Source organism: Pseudorca crassidens, chromosome 5, assembly GCF_039906515.1.
Source record: "Pseudorca crassidens isolate mPseCra1 chromosome 5, mPseCra1.hap1, whole genome shotgun sequence".
NCBI classification, from domain to species: domain Eukaryota; kingdom Metazoa; phylum Chordata; class Mammalia; order Artiodactyla; family Delphinidae; genus Pseudorca; species Pseudorca crassidens.
In genome coordinates, this window is record NC_090300.1 from 120353073 (window position 1) to 120378456 (window position 25384).

Here is a 25384-nt window from a genome sequence, read left to right on the forward strand (position 1 = left end):
AGGAAGAAAGCCAAATAAATGTTCTAAATATTCCCCAGGACTTTAATTCCATGAGCTATCATTTGGTCTAATCCTCATGTAGACATTTTTGGTACCTCAGTTTGACCCATTCTGTGGGCAGGCTAAAACTCCCGGTAAGTAACATCTTTTGAACGCCTTTCTCAAGGATGCTGGCCTTTTCTTTTCCTATATACTCAATTCTTTCCACTTACCTCTAACATTAATTTCAAGAAGCAGACAGAATGTTCCTTGGTCCTGAATCATAATACAAACACAATACCCATCCTTGTAAAATTATCACATGGCCTTATCCTCATTATACAGAATTCTTAAAATTACTCCCTCTTCTGTTATTTCACCTTCTTACTGAACTGAAACAAACTATTTCATTAGACACATCTCATGGAAAGTGATTTGTTGCATACACCAATACTTATTTATACAAGGTTATGTCCCATCAATATTTATTAAAAGTCAAAATGCTATTCTTCTTAATTTTCATATCCCCATTTATGTCATGTATTTCATTTAGTTCTTTGCTAATCCTATACTACGAAGTTTTCCCATTTATTACATAGCTTTATGATTAATTTGAAAAGTAAAATTTAGATTCCCTATACTGTTATTATTTTGTAATACTAAGGGAAGCATTTCATTAGTTTCTAATTTTAAAGCCCTTGCAGTTTAGTTCACTCTGTAAAATTCTACTGAAACCTGTTGTCCTTAACAATTTTCTGTAGGGGACAGCTGTTAACACTGTTTGCAAACACCTAAATGTCATCCCAAGGAAGAAAGAGCTTTCTGCTTCTATTATAAAGGGACACATTTTCTAACAGAGCAATCCTGGAAATTGAGAATTACCGAGTCAAGTGCAAATTCCCCCAAAGGCAGAGATCTTTGGCCTCTGCAGAAGGTCCCACTTCTTCCCGCTCCGCCCCGCCCTTTCCTCCCTCCGTTCCCCGCCGCCGCCCAGGGCGCTCGCTGGAAGGGCGGGTGGAGGGTAGGGCGACAGCTGACTCCCGGGCCGAGTGCTCGCGTCCTCCCACCTTCCAGGCGCCGAATTGACCATCCCCAGCCAAGAGAGGTGACAGCCGCGGACCTCTATACGCTTCCCGTCGCCGGGAGCCCGCGCGGACCATGTTTTCCAGCTTGGGGAGGTGGAGCGCCATTGGCTCCTACCAGCGGCTCCCCCGAGGCCCCGAGGCGCAGGTAAAGATTCCCGGTGGAGGTGCGGGAGGCGGGACGGTTTTCTGGCCAATCTGGCGGCGAGGGGAAGCGGGGAGAGCTGATTGTCCACACCCTGAAACGCGAACTGGTGTCTTAGATCCCTGTTTTTGTCGTAATCACACAGGGACAGCACAGATTCAGACGCGCACGCACACACACAGACACACACACACAGTCGGGAGAGCTGAGATCAGACCCCAGGATGGTGTGAAACTTCAGCCAGCGCGATCTCAGTCAAGGTGGCTGCTGGAAGAGAAAGCAGCATCTTTGAAGGTCTAAGTGACTCCACTGTTTGCAAACAGAAGCAAATATTTGAGAAAGGAATGAATGGACCTGACTTCTGCTGAAGGAGTAGAGGTTGGGATGGGACTCTAAAACCAGTGATAGAGCCTGTTAAAACTACAGGAGAGATCTGGGATAACTAAACTCTGTGTGTCAACTGACATGGTGTTGGGACACTGAGGCCTGGGGCAAATCCAAAAACTGCAGACATTTGACTGTGCCTTGCTACCCTCCCCCCTGGCCCCCATAACACGTGCTCCTTTCACAATAGAAGTCATGTGCTAAGGCAGTGGTACAGGGAAATGAAACCTGCAGTTGTGTATCAGGAGCAATTTCCCTAATAAAAATTCTCTTTGTTTTACTTCTCATCACCTCACAAGACCGGGTCTTAGATCTAGCCCTTAACACATGTAGTTCTGTAGTACTAAAAAGGAAAAAAAAAAAAAAAGATTTCAGATTCAGATTTCAGAGGACCTTGTTCTAATCCTGGCTTTTGTTATTAACTCCAAGTGTCAAATGAATATGACAGCTATTCTTCTGATTACATATGAAACTATAAATTTCTTTAAAAGTAAAGCAAATTTTATTTAAATCTATAAAATATAGGCGTTGAATAAGTCCCTTAAAAATGTGCAAGCGCTCCACCAGGACAATATACCTATTTTATTTTAGACGTAGAAGGCTTAATCAGGCACACTGGTTTAACTGATCATTAGTCTAACCACAGAGGTGGCCAAAGGCAGTGAATTACAAATAGGTGGGGTGGGAAATTATAAAACTCAAACAATTCCCTCACCCCCAATTCTAGTGGATTCTTCCTCTAAGATTCCAACAATGTTTATTTCCTTGACTATTACTCAACCTCAATAGCTTTATGGACCAAGAATCCATTTGGGCAAGATTGAAAATACTCATTTTCTATTTGTTACTTCTATGATGCCAAGTTAAAAAAAAATTGATGGCTTCAAAGCATGTTGAAAACCTTGTATGATTACATTTCCTTGCTGAGACTTTATATTTTTGACATAATAGATCTCAGATAAAAATCCCAACCTGACCTGTAAGCCAAGAACTTGACCTTCTGATTGAATTTCTAGGGCTGGCATAGTGACCCATGAATAGAAAACCTCTAAAAATTTTTATTGGCAGTGATTAACATTCATTCATTCATATATTCATTCATCTAGAACATGTTATGAGCTGGGCCCTGGAAATATAAATGTAGATCAAACATAGCTTCTGTCCTCCAGAGAAACTAAGTCTAGCAGGAGAGAAGTACCTGTAGGCAAATGATTGGATAGTCAGGTAAGAGTGAGGGTAAATTCAGAGAGGGCAGATCTGAAGAGCCTTTAAACTATGTTAACACAGAACAAGAATCTGAGCATTGGAGGTTGGGATGGAGGAGAGGAATCACCAAAGGCAATAAATCCTACAGAGGATTGGACCACAAGTAAGATGTAGCCAGGAGACGTGAAGTACAAGGAAGTGGACAAGAAGAAAGGTGTTTCTAAGCAGCAGCAAACAGCAACAGTGTGTAACAGGTAGAGCTGAGGGTGTAGAATTATGACTGGAAAATAGAATGAATTTACTGGATCCAATCCAGTGTCTTATACTTCTCAGTTGGAGGACTTTGGGCAAGTATTTTTAAACTCTAGGCCTTAGTTTCCTCTTCTATAAAATGGGGATGACAAAAATAGTCCCACCACAAAGATATGTTATATTTAATAATATACTTTTAGTACAGTATCTGGCGCAGAATAAGTGATTAAGAAACATAAGTTCCTTTTGCTTTCTAGATGTTTTCCCTTCTCCGTGAGCCTGTACAGACACTTTCCCATAACTTCCTTCACGATTCCCAGGACCCTCCTTTAATACCCACAAGGAAAGCACCTGAAGTTAGGGATTATGAGGTATTGTTAACTGTAGCAATCACACCACATCCTCAGGAGGCTGCATCTCAAGGTTGAACCCAAAGAAGATTGAGAGCAACACCTTTCACTAAATCCTGGACCCAAGCTATGCTGTGGGCTAAACTTTCTGCTCCTCCATCATAATTCAGAAATAACAGGACCACCATTCAAATGAAAATTGCCCATAAGTCATTAATACTAAGGTGTGTTTATGGGATGCCTACTATATGCCCAGTGGTAGATAAGTACAAAGATAATAAAATAGCTTAGAAAACAAAGGCCTGTAGTGGGCCTGGGGAGATGAAAAAAATGAGAACTCATTTGGTGTCAGTTACATCTGCAGAGGAAGTGCTGTCAGAGTGAGAATAGGTGAGTTAGAAGGATTGCAAAATGGCCAATGGAGAAGATGGGAGTAAATTAGAACATTGGAAGATACTGTCAGAATTGTCATATCCTGGTTTTTAACATAGATGTTGCTTTGCAGCAATATATCAGTAAGAAACTCAGTGAGACCCACGTTATGAATTCAGTAATTATTTATTGAGAAGTCATTTATACATTCCTGGTGCTTGGTAAGGCTTAATTACATTTACCAGATATTTTACCTGCCTGCCATTTCTTCTGGGACGTAAATATGCTTGGAATTCACTGTAATAAATGCAGCATAAGATGCCTGACCCACATTTAAGGAGGCTATTTACCAGAGGACTCAAAGAGCCTCGTATAAGATGCTTTCACATGGAAAATGGGCCTAGAGCAAATATTAAGTCAAATACCCAGTTCTTGACCTGCTAAAGTAACCTTATCTAGTAGCTTTGCAAGACTTTGGCCCTGAAAACGACAACCTTTTTTTATTTAGCTAATGATTCTCTGGACCAGCTAGATCATGTCCTTGTTTGGGTTAGCTTGGCTGATCTCTGCTGAGCTCTCTCAGCATGTGCTATCGTCTGGAGAGTTGGCTGGTGGCTGGATAATGTAGGACCTAGTTCCTCATATGTCTGGCAGTTTTCAAGCTGTTGGCCAGGATGACCAGATGAGAACCTTGGTTCTCCTCCATGTGGTCTGTCATCCTCCAGGAGGTTAGCTGGGTCTCAGTCATGTGGTTCACTCAGGGTTCCAAGCATAGCAAGCCTCTTGAAGCTTAGAGTTGGAGTTCTCTTAATGTCACTCCTGTTGCATTCTCATAATCAAAACAAGAAGCAATGCCAGCCCAGATTCAAGGAGTGGGAAGTAGAGTCTGTCTCTTGATGGGAAAAGCTGCAAAGAATTTGTAGCCGTTTGTAGTCAGACACAGAAATATATGTATTTTGGATGAGAATACAGTCTTCACATTGGTGGCCAGTTATCAAATTGGCAACTCCCTGTAAAATAAAATGTGGCTTCCAGGTTAATCAGAGAGTTTTCAGAACATTTTCCCCACTGATATATGTATTGATACTTATTTTCCAAATAATATGTTTGGTAACAAGAGTTATGACAGTTTTATAGTTCACATGTTTGAGTGGTTATTTGGGGCCACCATGTGACAAATGTTTTACGTTTGTCACAGCATTTACTTCTTGAAACAATCATATAAGGATAGATACCAATTTGCTAAATTAGAGTTTACCCTTGAACAACACAGAGGTTAAGGGTGCCAAGCCTCATCAAAGTTGAAAATTCACATGTAACTTAGAGTCGGCTTTCCATATATGCTGTTCCTCCACATCCAAAGTTCCTCATCCACAGATTCAAACAACCCCTGATTGTGTAGTACTTACTATTGAAAGCAATCCAAATGTTCAAATCCATGCAGTTCAAACTCATGTTGTTCAAGGGTCAACTCTATGTGTGTGTGTGTATACACACACACATATATATTTCTTCAAAGATTTAGAGTATACCATTTGCTATAACTAAGAGAACAGATTTGGAGTGAGTATTATGTTTTCTCCTCTATAGTCGGGACATTTTACTGTACAGGATGAAACACTGTTTCACCTATTACTTCTAGAATCAGAATTTTTAAAAATGTGGTAAACACTTTTTCAATATGAAATCAGAACTGGATTAGAGAGGATCAATGCAAAAATTGTTAAATATGGGACAATTTCTAAGAATGAAATTTAATATTGTGATTAGTTTAACTTTTTAAAAGACACAGATTGATGCTGACCTTAAAAATGTAAAATTATGACTTTTGAGAGCTTCCCTTTTAAACCCCTCCTCTTTTGGTTGAACTCACCAGGTCAATGGGAAGAATTTTATGGAAATATTATAACCTCCCCAAATAATATGCAATAGTGATAAATATATAATTGTGTGTATGTTTATACATTTATACAAATTATGTAATTAAACACATACAGAAGTTAGTAAACCAAATGCCTGCTATAGTCTATTATTTTTCTATTTTTCAGAAAAAAGCCAAAACTGTTTTTAATTTAGCAATTAAAATGTTTTAAATTTAGCTTATACATATATGTAAGCTAAATTATGTGTGTATATATGTATTCATATACATAAGCATATGCATACATATATACACAGTCATATAAATTCAAGGAGCTATGTATATATATATATGTGTGTGTGTGTATATATTTATAGAGAGAGAGAGGAAGTAATGGGAACTTTAGAAATAATTTTCCTTTTCTACATGGTTTCTTGCTATGTAAGCAGTTGTAATGTTGGGAGAAATCTTAAAATTTTTCTAGTGCAACCACTGTCCAAGAATATCTTAATTGTATTCCTTAAAGATTATGATATCAACGTAGCTGAAACATAAATGATTTCATGTCTACTCTTCCACTTGCTGACAAAGATATTTCAAATGTAAAATAAAGACATTTTCTTCATACAATAGCTGTTTTTTATATATATATATATTGTTTTGTTTTGTTTTGTTTTTTAGAAAGGCAGTCCAGAGAAAAGTGCTTCATTCTTCAGTAAGATGACCTATTCCTGGTTTAGCAGGTAGGAATTTTACTAATTTATCTGTAGTATACCACACTGAGGAAGATTCCAAGCGAAATGACACCTACATGTTATTCCTTTAATCTAAGCATGAATATTTTTACAAAATAACTTTGTAAAGCTTTTCTTCTCATATTATTTATTACAAAAAAAAATCACATATAATAACATACTAAATAGTTCCACAGATAAGACTACTAATACTCCTGTAATAAGGCTGCCCCTTTATAGGATTTGTATCCCTGTTAGCACTAGGGAAGGGCAAAAAAAAAAAAAGAGTATATATATGTATATCTCCATCAAATATGTTACCCACTTTATACATTTTATTTCATTTAATTCTCCCCTATGTCCTATGAGATAGGCTTTAACAGATGAGAAAATCTGAGGCTCAGGAAGAGGAAGTAACTTGTCCATTGATACCCATGTAGGAGCACACTGACCTGATGTTAGAAGTCAGTTTTTTTGAGTTCATGTTTCACACTTTTGTTTGTTTGTTTGTTTGTTCGTTTCATTATTCTACTCTTTACTGGAAATGCTCTCATATACTTATGTATACTACTATTAAAACACACAATCATTTTTGTAAGACATATAATGTGATTCTTCTCATAGAGTAATTCATCTATAATGTGTGATGAAGGCTTTAACACAAGAATTACATCATATTAAATGAGAAGAGTTGATTTTTTTTCTAATTTTATAAATTCAGAAGCTTTCTTTAGAAATGTATTTATTTTCCCCACAGAAATTTTATGATAATATGAAACTAAGTTTATCATCTTAATGCTTTTTTTTTTTTTTTTTTTTTTTTTGCGGTACGCAGGCCTGTCACTGTTGCGGCCTCTCCTGCCGCAGAGCACAGGCTCCGGACGCGCAGGCCGGAGGCCCACAGGCCCAGCCGCTCCGCGGCATGCGGGATCCTCCCAGACCGAGGCACGAACCCGCGTCCCCTGCATCGGCACGCGGACTCCCAACCACTGTGCCACCAGGGAAGCCCCATCTTAATGCTTCTTGATCTTTAGTTGGTAGAAACAAAATTGCCCAATTTGATCTACAAATATGTTCTCTAGAGTAGCCGAATAGTGTAAAAGAAAAGTTTGGTTGTATACTAGATACCCTACATTATGCTGACTTTTAAAAATGCAGACATAAATGACCTAGATCCTGTCTTCCAGGAATTCATAGTAGAATTAGAAAGATTAAGAAGTACAGTATCAATTACCCAAAAAGGCAAAAGGTAGTATAAACATGATGGAGAAACAATTTTCAGGAGTGTCATCTAACCAAGTTTGCACAGTTTGGGAATGTTTCACAAGTGATTAATGGTTTAACCCAACATTTAAAAGGTGTAGGGGTGAGCCACGTGGCATTCCAAGTTGAGCAGATACCATATGCAAACCACAGAGGCAGAGGAGAACTGACCCTTCCACATTGCAGAGTGTTGGTGTGGCAAGCCATCAAGCTGGAAGGACAGATCAGAAAGAGTTCTCTAGGACATCCTGAAGATAGTGGGAAGCCAGGGAAGGATTTTCAATAGAGAGTGACATACTATTTGCACTTTAGAAAAATCACCTTTGCAATTCTGTGGATATGATATGTAGGAGATGAAAATGGAGACGGAGAGCAAGGTTAAAAGGCTCTTTGGGTATCCTGGTAGATTTATGGTTACCATCTGAATTGCGGTAATGGTAATGATGAAGAGGAAGGAACAGATTCAAGAGCTATTTAAGAGAGAGAGTTGGCTGGTTGAGGAAATTGAGGAACTGGGAAAAGTCTTGAATAAATCTCAATTTCTGGCTCAGCTAACTGAGAGGATTAGGTGTTGTAAAAAATTTTGTGAATTCGGTTTGGGGAAGTTTCAATTTCCGGTGCCTGACTCATTCCCATAAAAAATATCTACGGAAAAGTAGCTCTCAGACATATGGATGTGAATTTGAGGGTCAATGACCGTAGATCAGTAGTTGAAGCCATGAGCATGATTGAGATCATCGAGAAGGAGAGCCTATTGAATAGGATGAACAAACAGTACATTGGGAATTCTCAGTATTTAAACAGTGAGAGGAGGGGGAATCTACAAAGGAAGCTAAGTACTCAGAATATGAGAGACAAACCAAAGAAAACATGTGATTGCAAGCTAGGGAAACAGTCAAAAAAGGAGAAATACAAAGTGACCAATAGGGCTAAATACTGAAAAGGAGTAAATTGAAATAAGAGCTGAGTATATTCTCCATTGTAAAGATGATTGGTGATTTTTATGAAAGCTGTTGAAGTAGAGAACTGGTATACTTGATGAGCAAATAATTGGGCAGAAGAGGTTGAATTATGATAAGAATTCCAAGTTATACAAATCTAGGAATCACTTAGAGGATGGCAAAAATTTTACACCAATATGCTACATTAAGTTATGCACTAGAAAAAAATAAAGATTAAATATAAATGTAAATGTGGACTATTTACAGTTAACGATTTTGATTTTTCAAATTTGTGTATGTGTAGATATGTTTTCCAAACCTGAGTTCTGTCTCATCCATGAATTGAGAGAAAGAGTGATGTCTACACTGGCTTTAAAAATTTCAGACTGTCATTTTTTTGGTGGGGGGAGCGCGGATTTTTCTTTCCATTTTATTTTCATGCTTTGCCTTTTAAAAAAAATCACTGAGGGGCTTCCCTGGTGGCGCAGTGGTTGACAGTCCACCTGCCGATGCAGGGGACACGGGTTCGTGCCCCGGTCCGGGAAGATCCCACATGCCGCGGAATGGCTGGGCCCGTGAGCCATGGCCGCTGAGCCTGCACATCCGGAGCCTGTGCTCCGCAAACGGGAGAGGCCACAACAGTGAGAGGCCCGCGTAACACACACACACACACACACACACACACACACAAATCACTGACATTGCCCTTGTCAGATTCCATACACAGTTTTGTATCCTGCTTTTCAAATATACCATTATAATAAATTTTTTCTTTCTTTTTTAAATTAATTTTTATTAGAGTATAGTTGCTTTGCAATGTTGTGTTAGTTTCTAATGTATAGCAAAGTGAATCAGCTATACGTTTACATATATCCCCTCTTTTTTGGATTTCCTTCCCATTTAGGTCACCACAGAGCACTGAGTAGAGTTCCCTGTGCTATACAGTTGGTTCTCATTAGTTACCTGTTTTATACATAGTTATCAGAGTGTCATTTTTAAGTCACAGACTATCACAGAATGTGAAAGACGCAAATAATTTTAAGTAAATGTACTTTAAAACTTTTATATCAAGTTATAAAAACTATGTGCATTTATATTAAACATTACAAACACCATTTTAGGAGGCCTAAAGGAAAAAGCTGAAATTAAATGTAATAAACAAGATAAAACATAGCAAAATTTAAAATATGGCAACCCAATAGCTTGAAGTCCATATCTTAGATCAAATAGGCAATAAGCTATAATTTTTGAATATCACATTTATTTTCTGTTTAAATTTAACATCTCAGCACTAGATAGGAGATATTTTCATGGCATGCCATTATCTGAAACTATCATTGGCGTTAATCTAATGTGGTTTCTTATCTGGTGATCAAACAATTGCAGCTGAAACATAGCTATTGTTCAAGAGAATGTCTCTTTGAAGACAGCGGTTAATTGTGTTCTCAGATCTGTTCTTTGAGTTACAGAATGAAGTCAGAAATTATTTCCTAGGCCAAATTCAAGCTCCCATAATTATATGAATAGTTCAATTAAAATGTACTCAGATGATACAAACAATTAGCAAATTATATGCTTATGAGCCTTAATCCCTAAGGCAGTAGCTGTCTAGATCATGTTGATGATCAAGTAATTATGAAGGCTTTATTAGCAAATATAATCTGTCATCAGTGTATAATAATCATGGTCATAGAATAATCCCCCTGACATACATGGAAAAATCTAGTTAAAGTTCTTATAGGTCACAGTTGAATAATAATTTTAACCAGGGATACACTATTCAATCTGTCCTACCTTTTGCTCACATATTAATAAAACTTGTACATTTCCTAACTTTGTCCTATACTACGATTTTTGTACAGACTGTCTTGCCTTTTCCCATTACACAATCACCCCTTTCCAGAAATGTTTAAAAATGTAATTAGCCGGCTTCCCTGGTGGCGCAGTGGTTGAGAGTCCGCCTGCGATGCAGGGGACACGGGTTCGTGCCGCGGTCCGGGAAGATCCCACCTGCCGCAGAGTGGCTGGGCCCGTAAGCCATGGCCGCTGAGCCTGCGCGTCTGGAGCCGGTGCTCCGCAAAGGGAGAGGCCACAACAGTGAGAGGTCCGCGAACCCCCCCCCAAAAAAAAAAGTAATTAGCAATAATGAAAATGATGATGTTACTGTATTATCTATACTTTCCAAGTATTCAATTATTACTCATCTACAAAATTTACTTTTCGTCTCATCCTCCTACCCAACTGCCACTGGTTTACTACCTTTAACATCAGTTGGATGAGATACTTATGCACACTTGTTAATGTTAAATATGCTCAAAATTCTCTCTAATGTAACAAAATTGAATGCAGAGTAGAAATATTACACTTAATGACACTGTCTGCCTTTGGTTAAGTTAGCACTGATGTATATCACATTTACAAACCTGTGGCCAGTCCCTAGAGTTCCTGCTGTTTAACCACCTGTAAAAATGGAAAATTAATATTGCTCTGCATGCTGTAGAGAGTTGTGAGTATCAAAGTAGTTTAAGTGAATGTCCTTTGAAAAGAAATATCAATCTAAAAAACACAAGGTGAATGTAAGTACCTTTATTATTGCTTTAGGACTAAAGTCCGCAAGTTTGTGGGACCTGGTGCATGCTCCGTTTCACTCATTGGGAGGGTCAACTATTGGTCCTAGTTGCTTCCCCAAAGCTACTTCATCAATTGATTTAAAGAAACACCACTTCCTCTTTTCCTAGATGCTTATGTGTAAAAGTTAGACCAGAAGAGAGCAAAAGAGGTGGAAGAAGCACACACATGGCAAAAGGGAAGTCACAGCCGAACCCAAATACACCACAATCAATTCGGCTTAAGTGTCACTTTTAGATGCTGCATTATTTGGAGACAGCATGAAAGCCAGGGGTCACTTATCCCCGTGAACCAAAACCGCTGAGTTTTGCACGGTTCTAACTCAAAATGCTGAAGCAGTAAATGTTATTAAAAATGCTTTTGTGAAAATCAATGCAGTCTTATTTTGAAAATGAATATTTATTTTGTGGAACAGAATAGAAGGACTTAATATGACATAAAAGTAGTTTATTGCTTAATATGTTTTTAAAAGTGCAGTGAAGGAAATTGTCCAGCATATTGAACCAACAGAGGCATGATTATGGAAGGTCCTTTCTTAGTACATTTAAGCCTTTTTGTTAATTATGAATTGTAATATGATATTAGACAGTGTAATAAAAGTAAAATTGAATCCAGTGGAGACCGGTTACCACAGGGTTTAAATCCATCCGAGGGTCAATCAATTCAGATTGTTCAGTAACAATGACAATGAAAGCAGTTCCAATTTGGAGTAGTGTAATACTTTGTTATGGTCTCTTGGACTAATATACTTTGTAATGGAAAAAACTGAAGCTATAGAGTCAGAAGGCCTGGGTTTAAATGGTAGTTTAATTTCTTATTGAATCAGTCATGTCATCAAGCTCAAAACTGAGTATATCTGAACTATATTACTTAGCAGTGTGTTTGGCTTCAGGTAACAGAATAGTCAAATAATAATAGCTTAAATAGATATGTATTTATTTTCTTATGTTATTGGGTAGTTCACCAGCAGGGAATAGGCTGGTGAACTACCTCAGAAATGTTATCAAGGACCCAGGCTTTTTCTATCTTTCCACCCTCCATTTCTAGTATTCGGCTTTTCACCCATGGTGGCAAAGATGGCTTCTCCATCTCAGACCATTATGTCTTCAGTACAGGGAGGAAGGAGGAAGGTGCAGGAAAAGGAAGGCAAGCATTTTCTCCTTGTGAAGTTTTGTGTCTTTTTTTTTTTTTGGGCCATGCGGCCCGGCTTGCGGGATCTCAGTTCCCCCACCAGTGATTGAACCCTGGTCACGGCAGTGAGAGTGTGGACTCCTAACCACTAGGCCACCAGGGAACTCCCTGTTTTGTGTTTTCTTTTGAAAAAGAAAGTTCTCCTCAGTAGACTTTTGTTTAGATTTCCTTAGCCGTAACTGAGTTATATTATTTAATGCTAAGCAAAAAAGTAATGAGATTACCAGGACTGATTTAGGCCAATCATAGATCATAACTCTGTGGCTGGAATAAGCACTTACTCTGAGTTCAAGAGATTTTCAAATGAATAAATATCAAATTCCAGTTTGTAGGAAGAGTTGAGGCAGAACGGATGGGTGTAAGGTAAATACAAATCATTGTCTGCCACAATAACGTTCGTGGTATAACTAGACCATGCACCTTTGTTTGCCTGGGAAAATCTCAGTTTAGACCCATTGTTTTTGCATAATGACTCACCATGTACTCTGGGGCAAGCTTTTTGAATGGAGGAACGTGGAAGTACTGAGAGGCTGGCAGTATCTTGCCGTACTTCTTAAGGCATCAGCTCCAAAATGGCTCTGTGATATTGACTCATATGCTGTGGATCAAAGTAAGTCATATGGCCAAGGCCTAAGTTTCTGGGGCAGATACAGCTACTCCACTTGGACATTCTGTAAAGTCAAGTGTCAAAGGGTTTATATAGTCCCAGCAGAGGATGGATCCATTTCTCTTCTGATACAAGCCTAAAAAGCAAATATGGGTTTTGGCATGAATACCTTACTGTGAAAGTTAGCTATTTAAATTTCAGTAAGGGAGGTAGGGTAGGTGGGTGTCTCCAGTATGAGATGAGTAAATGAAGTTAGTGTTTCACTGAATAATTGGATATCTAAACAGCCCAGTTAAAAGCTACAAAGGATTATTATACATTATTGAACTCCAGGATAGAGTTGTATGATTTTTCAAACACACTCTCTCGTCATTCCAACCTGATCAATAAAATAATTTATAAATCAAGAAGTCAAGCTAATGTGTGCAAAATTAGTTTTAACTTCATTATTGATTTTGCTGAATTGTTTACCTTGCTCTTTCATTTTTAGAATAATTATTTTAGGCTATAAAAAACCTTTGGAAAGAGAGGATCTTTTCGAACTCAATGAAAGTGATTCCTCCTATATTGTGTGTCCCATGTTTGAAAAACAATGGAGGAAGGAAGTTCTAAAGAATCAAGAGAGGCAAAAAGTAAAGGTAATTAATTATTAAATTGTTAGTACTTAATGAAAAAACTAATAAAGCTTGTTCGAAATATGAGGTATCGATATAGAAAATACCTTAAAGATGTGAAATAACAAGCCATTTCTATAAGTATAATTGGTTGTTACTGCAGCTAATTTCTGTCATCAAATTATTAAATATCTCTTCCCTTCAAAGCTCAGGAGCAAATATGTTGATATGTGTATAATTTTTGGCATCTCACCAATATCTTTCCTCATCCATCATGGCAAAGATGGTCTGCATATCTCAGAGAATCATGTCTGTTGGTCAAAGTAAGTCATATAGTGGCCAAGGTCAAAGCTTGTGGGGCAGGGATAGGTTTTCCACATGTAGCATGATGCACACACACACACACACACACACACACACACACACACACACATGAATATATATATAGTCTTTAGACTTCTCAAAAAGAAAATATAATTTGAAGATAAAAACTGTATTATTTAAACAGTTTCAAAACTCACAAAAGGGATAAAATAAAATATTTTTCCACTTATGCCACGTGGTATAAATAATGCCATGTGGTTTGGAGACATACCATACCAATGATATGGGCCATATTTTCAAGTTTAGCTGAATTTATTTTTTTGTTGTTGCTTTACTATCTTTGGAGTACAATACTAATTTTATGGTTAGTTTATATATATTTTATACATTAGTTCTGTTCCCTTTTTACATTGTTTTTATTTTCTTTACTTATGTAGTCATCTTTTCATAAAGAGGCACATACCAGGAAACCATCTCTGCTCCGTGCATTGTGGAACACCTTTAAGTTTGTCCTGATTCAAGTTGCTTTATTCAAAGTGTTTGCTGATGTTCTGTCCTTCACTAGCCCACTCATAATGAAGTAAGTTGAAGTCTTGTTTTTTCTTCTTCCCACAGGAAAATGATAAGCAAATCATTCACTAAAAAAGAGTGCGATAGGTCCCAATTACAAATTTTATTTAGAATACAGGCAGTCTATTACGTTTGCCTGTGATATGAATGTGAATTATGATACTATAGTGAGTAATTACTGAAACCTACCATGTACTAAGCACTGTTCTAAAAAGCTTTATATTAATTATCTTATTTAATCTTTACAACAATCCTATGATGTAGGAAGTAGTATTGTACCCACTATCACAATGCAGAAACAAAGAATTTCTAGTACTTTGCCTAAGACCATACAGCTAGAAAATGCCAGAGTTACAATTCAAATCTAGGAAATCTGGCTTGAGTATATGTTTAGAAAATGAAAGGACACATACCTCTATTTTTCTTAGCTGTGGACTTTTGGGAATTGAAATTTATCAGCCAAGGTAATAATATATAAATATATATAAATATATATGTATGTGTATATATTTATGTGTACACATAGAAAAAAATTAAAGAATTTCTATAATATTTCTATAGTATCTATATGCAAGGATTCACAGGCAGACATTAAAATTGAGTCCTTGACTATAGGCTACCTTTTTCAAGGGGACATTTCCTTACTTCTGCCTGTCGTATGAAGGAAACACAAGGAAACTTTTTTTTATGAACTAATAATTATACTTTTTGTTTTGAATAAGTTTTCAAGTTGGAGTTTTTAAGAACAATTTAATTCATGAAAATAGAGTTAATCCCGAGTTGCCTGGATCCCAAATAATATTCAGGCACATATTTATCCAATATTTATTAAGCACCTACTACATACCAAACTGTTCTAAGTAGACCATGGGGATAGAGCAAAAATCAAAAAGTCCCTGCTCCGATGACACTTAGAAGGGAGAGATAAATACTAAACAAATGAATAAATATAAATTGTATTAAGAAATAGTCAGTGCTAAGGAAAGCAAAGTGCAGCAAGGCAATAGGGTAGAGAATACCAGTCTGGGGAACTGGAAGTTGTTTTTTTCTGTGAGGTGATTAGGGAGGACATTTGTTATAAGGTGAAATTTGAACAAAGTTCTGAAGGAAGTTAGGGAGGAAGCCGAGACCATATCTATTGCATGGCTAAAGCCTTGAGGCAGCAGTGTGCTTGGTGTCTTTGAGGACCCTTAGAAGGCAAGTGAGACTGGAGCAGGGAAGCTGAGAGGTCAGAAAAGGAAAGTGATAAGACTGAGGTCAGAAAGATTTGGGGGCTGGAAAAGATTTTGAAGGGCCTTATGGAACGTGATATATTAGAAGGGAAACCTTTGAGAGATTTTGAGCGTAGAATGATATGATTAGACTTCAGTTTTACAGGAATCACTCTAGCTGCTGCACAGAGAATAAAGTAGAGCAAGAGTGGAAGAAGGAACAGCTAAGATAATCCAGGCAAAAGTCAATGATGGCTTCAACTAGGTTGTAGCAATGAAGGTGATAAGTGGTCAGCTTCTGGCTTTATTTTAAAGGTAGAGTCAACATAATGCACTGATAGATTGAACGTAGGTTGAGAGAGGAAGAAAGGAGTCAAGGATGGCTTCCGAGTTTCTGTTAAATCACAAGGTAAATGAGTTACCATTTATGGAAGGTATGGAAGGCTCAGGAAAGAGTCAAGTAGGGAGTGGAATTTGCTAAATTTGAAATATGTATTAGCCATTCTGCAGAAAAGAATTAAAATAGCAGACCTGACTGCTGTCCTTTGGAAGGCCTGTCTATAGGGCTGGCCTTTGGCTGGCAGTTGGAACTTGAACTTCAGGAGGGTTCCCACCACCTTAACTGATAGGAGTGGTTCAGTATCTCCAGACTGTTTATACAGTCAACATGGTCCGTGCTGAATACCTGCTTTCCTTCCGAGAGTCTGGAATTTGGGCGTGTGTTAGGAAGAGGGTGCCCTGGATGCTGAGTCTTTAATGGGCTTCCCTGGTGGACAACATTTCACATATTTGCCACAACTAGCTGCTGGGAGAATTAAGAGAGTTCTCTGCGACTCTACTGAGAGAGGACTTTTTGAAGCTTGTACCTGTTTTCCCCTAGACTTCACCCCATTCACCTTTTCTCTTTGTTAATTTTGTTTTGCATCCTTTCACCATAATAATTAATACTCGTGGATATGACTATATGTTGAGTCCTAAAAGTTGTTCTAATGAATCATTTAACGAGGGAGTGGTCTTGGGGATCCCTGACAGACATTTAGGTAAAAAGTTTGAATGAGCAATCGTCTACATAAGTTTGGAGTTAGGAAAGATATAGGCTACAGTGATAAATGTGGGAACTGTTCCAAATTAGACTAGGTATATCAAGCTACTGTTCTGGATGAGCTCACCTTAGTTACAGTGAAGGGAAGTAAAGATGTCCACACAAAAAAATCACAAGCTTTTTCAGCGTGTAGAGGTGGTGAAGACAGGGAAATCCATCAAAAGATAGTGAGAAGGAGTGGCTGGAACAGAGAGAGGAGAACCGAAAGAGAATGGTGTTAAGGAATCCAAGGGCAGAAGCTGTTTTATTGCTGTCAGAAAACTGTTTCTGTTGTTTTTACCCCAGAGTCTCTATTTGGTTCCCTTGTCTATAGACATATAAGCCAAATGTCTCCTGGATTAACTGTCCCCTCCTCCCACAGACAAGATAACAGATGTCTCATTCCCCCTGCCTCTGCCCCTCACCTCTGAATATTCCAGTTATTTTTAAGTAGTTACCACTGAGTAATTACCATTCACCTATGACCAGAAGTCCATCTATCAGAGATGCATTGGCCAGCATCTTCTCTCCTGCCCTGTTCTGGTGATCTATTGCTGCAAAATTAGCCACTTCAAAACTAAGTGGTATAAAACAACCATGATTTTATTATGTGCATGATTTTGTGGACCAGGGCTTCAGAGAGAGATTGTTTTTCTCTGCTCCACAATGACTGGGGAATTCACTGAGTAGCTTGAAGAGTTGAGATAGTTGTAGCAGCTCCAATAGAGACATACATCTGGGAACTTGGACCTAGCTGTTGGCTGAATGATACCTTGATTCTTTTCTGCATCTGCTGGTACCAGAATGTGAAGATGGCTTCTAAACTTATATGCCTGATGCCTGGGCTAGGATGGCTGGAAATGGTCATCTCTCTTTCCCTCTTTTTCTCTCTCTCCACAGCTTCTCTGAATGGTTAGCTTAAGCATTGAGGTCTCTGGTTAGTTGATCTTCTTACATAGCAGCTGGATGTTCCCAGAGTAAACATTCCAAGAAGTTTAGGCAAGTCGTTTTACGACCTAGACTTGGAAATCCCAGGATGTCACTTGGGCCATATTATTTTAGTCAAGCAATTCCTTAATTCAGCTCAGATCCAAAGGGAGGGGAATTAGGTTCAAATTCAAAATGAGAGGAGTAGCAAGTGATCCCCAGCCATTCTTAGTCATGTTCTGATTTCCATTTGCCAATGACTGACTACTGCTCAAGAAACTCATTAGAGAATCTCACTGTGGTCACTCTTTCTGAAAATAGTTATAGACGATAGCAATTCAGTGTCTCTGTATTCTTCCCAAATCTGCAGTCTGTAGGGTACTAAAGAATTGTTAAGTCCTTGGCTGTGGGGTAGAGAATTGTCTCCCTAATTTTGTCACACACCTTTTATAACATACTAGCTTGATCACACCTGCAAAACAGAAATTTCAACATTGCATTGAAATGAGTCAGTTGACATGTCTTTCTCCCTGAGTAGACTATACGTTCCTCCAGGAACTTATTCAATTTTTGTGTCCTTAGCTCCTAGCACAGAGCCTGGCACATAGAATGAAATACAATTCCTGAATGGATTACTGAGTAAATGTACTTAACCAAAGCTATGCTTTTCCAAGAAGCACTCATTCTAGAGTAGCTGAATAAGCTTACAATTCCCACACTGGGGAAGAATTGAGTCATCAGAATTTTATGAATTTATATGATCATGTCTCATGTATAATAAATATATCAAAATAATACTTTCATTAATTTACTAGTAGAAGAAATTTGTTTCTTGTTGATCATGGTGCTTACTCTTTTTTCCCATTTATTGGGATTTTATTCTAATGTCAGTCAAACCAAAAAATAAGTATTTATATCTGATATCATGAATATAGATTTACAGTCTTTACCATGCCTTGATCACAGATTATTTACAGTATTTCCTGGAAATATTTTTAGCAGTTCCATATTAATATAGTACCTGGTGATAGTCATTTAGTTGTTTGATTTTATGAAACAGGAAACAGTCTATTGATAGATGTATCTACAGTAAGAAGAATAGTGCTTCTCGTTCAGGAAATTTAATTCTGAGACCAAGAAGTTATTTAGTAAGTTGCTTTTGTAAAAATAATTTGGAGTCCCAATGGATGGCATCTGATAGACATCAACTAAAAATACAGAACCTGCTGTTGTATAATGTTTATGTGGGTTGTGGTCACTTCAAATAGGGATTTTCAGTGACTAGAGGTTTATAATAGGATTTTTAGAGGCAGTGGTATTATATTTGATTCTAAGGTACAATTTTAATAAAGATAATTTCTGAAGTACTTGGTTTATAAAGCAATTCGGGCAACATGAATTGCATTTAAGTATACATCTATTAACTGTCCAAGCTGTTAATAAAGTAGATCGAAGCTTAGATAATTAGAACCATCCCTATTGTCTAGGTGTACCCAGCATTGACCTTAATCACGATGACCATGTTGTCACCAAACTTAAGAGGAAATAAGTAAAGGTAGAGGAGAGGGAAATTGGATATGCATAAAAGTAATAAAAGGGGAGCTATAATTCAGGCCTTTAAAGAAACAGTGTCTTTTTGCCATGCTAAGAGATTGTCTGCTTAAGTTCTAATTGTCATGTTTCCCTATATTTAACAAAATGCATGATTTCAGCAAAAAAAAAAAGAACTTTTAAATGTCTCTGTGTCTCAATTTTCATGATGAAGTTAGGCCAGAACATTTAATTATTTGATGAGATTGCCATATGAAAACTAGAAAATATCCTTCTACCCACAAGCCTGCGATAATAATTGTTGATTCTATTTATTATATATGCTTGAGTAAAAATAAAGGGGGAAAGGATGCCAAATTGGGCAAGTAAAAGAACAGGCAAGAGTATGTACGTGTGTGTGTGTGTGTGTGTGTGTGTGTGTGTGTGTGTGTATCATTTTGACAGCACTTAATTCACATAAGCATTTTATTATTTCAGATGTTTAACATTTCTTCTCTTTTCTCAATTTGCATATGACATTCAGGCAAATGATCATTTTCTGTGAACACCGCCCAGATTTTGGCTGGAGTGGCTATGGTTATGCTTTGGCACTTTTTGTCGTAGTCTTCTTGCAAACCCTGATCCTTCAGCAGTACCAACGTTTTAACATGCTCACTTCAGCAAAAATTAAGACAGCTGTAATTGGACTGATCTACAAGAAGGTAAAAGATTGAAGAAATTCCCAATTTCTAAATGAACCGTATCCTTATGTGCTTTCAAATAAGGAATCTGGAAAAATAGAAGTGTATATTAAAAAGTTCTAGTGTGTCCTTTGAATATACATTTATTTTGCTATGAAAGAACTTTGACTCATCAATATTGGTTGCATTAATTTCTTTATAGGGTCCTCCATCTATAGTCCCTGAAACTTCTAGTCAACTCTAATCCATGAAATTAAATGATATTCTGTGTCCACTGTTACATCACTTAACTCCTCCTCAGAAGATGAATGGAATTGAATGTTTTATGGTTGTCTATATTTATGTATCAATAAAATTCCTTTCCATGATCATGTTCCATCTACATAGTACCTTTTACTTGCTCTGCTCACTCTGTCTTTTCATGCAACAAAGCCATCCTTCTCTCTACAGTCGTTACCTATTTCTCTTTGAGTCCAAGCCCTCTCCCACCCACCCCAAAACCTAGCTGATCCTTATACCTAGCATGACCCTAAAGTTTAATTTGTCCTTTCTTGAAAATACAATTTTAAATACCACCTCTTTACCATTCAGAGCCTTTTATTTACATGATAGTTATAAACAATTAAAGAGTTTCCTTCCTCCCATAGTTATCACGGAGTTATTAAATCAACAGGTGTATTTTGCCTTCTTAGTCTGTACTCCTCTATAAATTGTGGGCTCTTCAGATTTGGAATAGGAACTTTTTAACCTGTTGTACCTTTATCATCTAAGAGAGTGGCTTTTACACATTTTTATAAAAGTTGGAAGACTGAGTAAGTGAATAAATGAGCCATTGCCTTCAAGAAATTGGAGAGAACTATTAACATACATAATAAATGTGTGGAACTAAATGCAGATATTATAAGAGATCAGATAAGCAGGAAATCTACAGTGTGTGTAGGCAGTTAAGGAAGGTTTCACATAGAAAGGAGACTTGAAATAGTCTTTCAGAAAGCTGTAGGATTTGTGTAAGTGGAAGGAAATATAATTTGGGTTGACCTGGGCATGAAGTGTTACAGACGATTTGGCCATATTAGGCCAAAATGGAGGCGTAGAGTGATTTTAGAGACTCTGGAATGACCCAAGCTCAACTGAGCCAGGAAATACTGAACTTGGAGTAGAGCTAGCTCTGTATAACGTAGCCCAGATACAGGGTCAGAGAGGCTGCCCCAGTTGTAATTTTAACGGCTGTAAATTCTGAGAATTTACAGAATCCAAATATGGAGAAAAGATTGATCAAAGAGTCTAGGAATCAGTTTAAATGCTAACATTTGTTTTCGATATATGGTCTATATGGAACAGGACTTCATTCATTGATTTAAGCATTGGAGTTTAGGTATAGGATTGGGGTGCATTTACAAGCATAAAAGAGTAGATTGCGGTAGAAATTGGAGCAAACTGTCCGAAATAAAAAGGAAAATCAAGTGCTATGGGTGAGTCCATTATAAGGGCAAAAAGACCCTGGAGATAATGTAAGAGGGAACAGAGTCTACAGGAGTGAGACTGTATGGGTCCTTAGAGAATGTTTAATAACAAAGGGCACTCAAGGATCAAAGGAATACAGCAATCAAGCTGGTTCAGTGGATCCTGCAGTAGGGATTAAGATTTAATTCTAACTCCATCAGACAAACAGTGGAAGATATTAGTAGTGACCTGTAGTCCTAGGATGCTCTGGGACAGCCCATGCAGGTGGCACAAATATAAGGCAGTCTTCCTTCTGAGTCTCTTATCCTATATCTGCTTTCCAGAGGGACCAACTGGGGTTGCTAAATTTCCCTTCTCCTATAAAGATTTTAGGATTCTGATTTTTGTCATATTTAGATAACTTCAAGATCCTAAATGGCTCTCATAGTGGCACCAGATGACCCATGTTCATCTGACATTGGCCCTCCTTCATCAGGGATTTGTTACACTGGGTTAAAGCTGGTCTCACACCTTTTTCTTGGTGAGGAAGGGAGGTGTTTGAAAGCTCTTGTTCTGTATCCATCCACATGACTGCTGCTACTTTGGAGTAAAGTTCAGGGAACATCATTTTTTAAGGTTTGTGGGGAAGAACACAGGCCTCCTTCCACTTGATCACTGCATGAGTCTTTGGGTCTTAAAACTCAGGTTTTGTTACCCCTTAGCTCTCCGTTGCAGGCTCCATGCGAATTCTTTTTTTTTTTTTGCGTTAGGCAGGCCTTTCACTGTTGTGGCCTCTCCCGTTGCGGAGCACAGGCTCCGGACGCGCAGGCTCAGCGGCCATGGCTAATGGGCCCAGCCACTCCGTGGCATGTGGGATCCTCCTGGACCGGGACGCGAACCCGTGTCCCCTGCATCGGCAGGCGGACTCTCCACCACTGCGCCACCAGGGAAGCCCTCCATGGGAATTCTTGAGGGCTAAGAAACAAGATATGGTTCAAAAGCAGCATCAGTTAGTCCTGGGCTTAATGTGGGCAGTCTGAGGGCATTCTTCCATCAAATACCATCCAATAGGAGTTTCTGTGATTTTTTAAAATATTCTATATCCACATTGCCCAGTATCGTAGCCACTAGTCATATATGGCTGTTGAACCCTTGAAACTGAAACGTGGCTAGTAAGAGTAAGGAAGTAGATTTTTAATTTCAATTAAATTTAAGTTGAATAACCGTGTCTAGACTGTCTACATTTGTGGCTTAAAGGTTTATTCTTTCCTTAATTGTGGGAAGTATATAATATAAAGAAAACTGATAAAATTCTGTTTCCATTCTTTAAAATAGATATACTTAAGTGTGATCAGAAGGAGGAGAGAGAAAGAAAATCCTGGCATACTTATTTTGCATCCAAAGGAACTGAAAAGAAATGAATTCTCATAGATTTATGAGGATCCACCTTTACGAACACCATGACTCATTAGAAGTATGGCAACCACTGTTTGAGAATCACTGGGATAGAAGTGTTTAGGGCCCAGCAAGTTCTAAATTATATGATGTCTATGACTTACAGCTAGGATGGTCAGGAAAAATAGTTCAGGAAATAAAGATATGAACCAGGGCCGTGGCAATGAGTCCAGAAAGGAACAAATACACGAGGGAGAATGTGAAATTGTAAAACAAATTTCATCATCATAAGATGAAATGAACCATTAGTGAATTGAGCTCAGTGATAAAAAGATATTTCCAGTCCATAAAAAGGGTTTTTGAGGTTGGAAGCCATACCTAGTTTATCTGGGTCTTCTTAGAGCATAATTCAGTCAATGAAATGAATGAAGTTTCAAAAAGTGACGAGTCACATAGTTGTGTTACAGATCCTCCTGAGTGGGTCCCCAACAAGGGTCCTTCTGTTCAGTGTCCTTCGAGCCCACCAAGATTGGGTTAGGAGCAAAGGAAAGCTTTATTCTCTGATCAGATAACGGAGAGACGGGAGCTCGCTCTAGAGCAGGGGTCCACAATCCCCCTCCACCCCGGACCCCCAGTCCGTGGAAGAATTTTCTTCCAGGAAACCAGTCCTTGGGGACCGCTGCTCTACAGCACTGGGCTCTCCCGACAGGCTGGCGGGGAGGGGAGGGGAGGGGAGGGGGCGGGGTTCTTGCTGGGTGGTTGCAGCTGTGCTGCTCAGGCTCCTGATCAAGGTGCCAGGCCCAACATCTCTGCTCGCGGCCCGCTGCTGCCATCTTGGATTAAGTGTCATGCGTGGCTACTGCACCCAGACACCGAGCATCGGTGTAGGCTCGGCCGTTTCCTTTCTCAGCAGGAACTCTGGTCTGAAGGGCTGGGTGCGAGGCCTCTGCACACTGTCCCCTGGGAGCAAGTGAGACTAGACTAAACATCCAGGGAAAGGGAAAAAAAAAGGTTAGACTTTATTGTATTACCCAGTCCCCTTAGAATTGTTTTTTTTTTTACAATGGTGTGTTAGTTTCTGCTTTATAACAAAGTGAATCAGTTATACATATACATATGTCCCCATATCTCTTCCCTCTTGCGTCTCCCTCCCTCCCACTAGAATTGTTAATGGGTTTTGCGGGTGACAGTTGTGCTTTGTGTGTTTTCCAAAAGGAGGGTATTTATTTGGTTCCTTGGATAATTTGATGATTTTGAATTACTCAGTCTTTTAGTATTTTCATAAATACTAAGTGTGGTTTATCTTTTCCTTCTAGAAAAGTGGGAGAAAAGAGTTTATATTTGTTTATAATAGTAAGTTGGGGGTGGGTGCTATTAGAGATCAATGGATCTCTCTTAAAAAATGCTATAGTCTTAATGAAATGAGAATAACTCTTCTTGGATTTCCATTGTTTTACTTGGCCACTTTAAATGGTCAATAACTTAGTAAGGGAGTTTACAAAGCTACATTTGGAGGAGGCGTGGATAGAAGCCTAACTATTGTTGTGATTAGTATTTTTTCCTTTTTTCCTCTTATGGGAGCAGTGTTTATTCTGTTTTATCATCAACACCACTGTGCCCCTTAGAAGTCAGTAGCAGAAATATAAAGGATTCAACACTGCAGTAGCCATAGGGCTTAGGGGGATCCTGACACTCTGTGAAACTCCCAGGTTTGTGCATCTCCTCCAGCAGCCCCATGACCTCCCACACGCACTGAGCCCCTCGACTTTAAGCCAGGGAATGTTAGAAGTGTTCCACTGAAGGCCCTGCCTACTTTTTTTCCAGATGGGCTTTTCCTCTGGCTTTGTATTAGTCATTTATTGAATAAATAGATCTTGAGTGCCTCCTGTATACCATTTACTTTTGTTAGATCCAGCTCTCAATCCTGTCTCTCTTTAAATCAATGTGATGGAAATTCTTTAGAACTTTTGTCATATGAATGGACTTTTGCCTCTTTTCCAGTTTAAATATAAATTTCCACTATTTTTACAGTTATTTATGCTTTTCACTGGGAATTTTAAATGAGTGGGAAATTAAATAAATGAATTTCTAATATCAACCTTAGTAAGAAGATACCAGTAATTAACCTTAAGGATATTGAATTCAATATAATATTAAATAACATACGCAGAGGGAAAGTGAGAATTAGGCTTTGGAAGAAAAGAAAACATGTATTTCCAACTTGTCCATGAAGCCTTTTCAATACTCTTATCTCTCTGAATCCCCATGGCCCTTCTTACCTATTGTTATAATCAGCCTCTGTGTAGGACCTTTGTGTAGGAGGGGAGTGGACTGCACAATTAGATTATAATCTCTTTAAGATTTAGGACTGTATCATTGAAAAATTAGCATTCATTAGATATTCATTGATTCACTTGTGTACTTTGTATTGATAAAAGTTAGATGGTTTAGCATTATACGCCAGTAAATAGAGAGGAACTCAGTGCTAGAAATCTAGAATTGATTTCTTTTGCAGTTTTTCAATTCCACAAATTGTAAAGGGTCCTTGGTGAATGTATTTGCTTGGGAATCCAACTGTTACTCTCTACCAATA

At 38.2% G+C, this 25384-nt stretch overlaps 1 protein-coding gene across 1 annotated transcript in view; it reads left to right on the plus strand.

Moving 5' to 3' along the window:
* The first annotated feature begins 966 nt into the window (after window positions 1-966).
* Window positions 967-25384, plus strand: part of LOC137225327 (multidrug resistance-associated protein 1-like) — a 78323-nt gene continuing 53905 nt past the window's right edge. Inside the window, exons 1-5 of the mRNA XM_067739223.1 lie at window positions 967-1209; window positions 6313-6374; window positions 13486-13633; window positions 14371-14513; window positions 19797-19974. Coding sequence (XP_067595324.1) covers window positions 1138-1209; window positions 6313-6374; window positions 13486-13633; window positions 14371-14513; window positions 19797-19974 — 603 coding nt within the window. The 5' untranslated portion in view covers window positions 967-1137. The remainder of the gene's footprint in view (window positions 1210-6312; window positions 6375-13485; window positions 13634-14370; window positions 14514-19796; window positions 19975-25384) is intronic.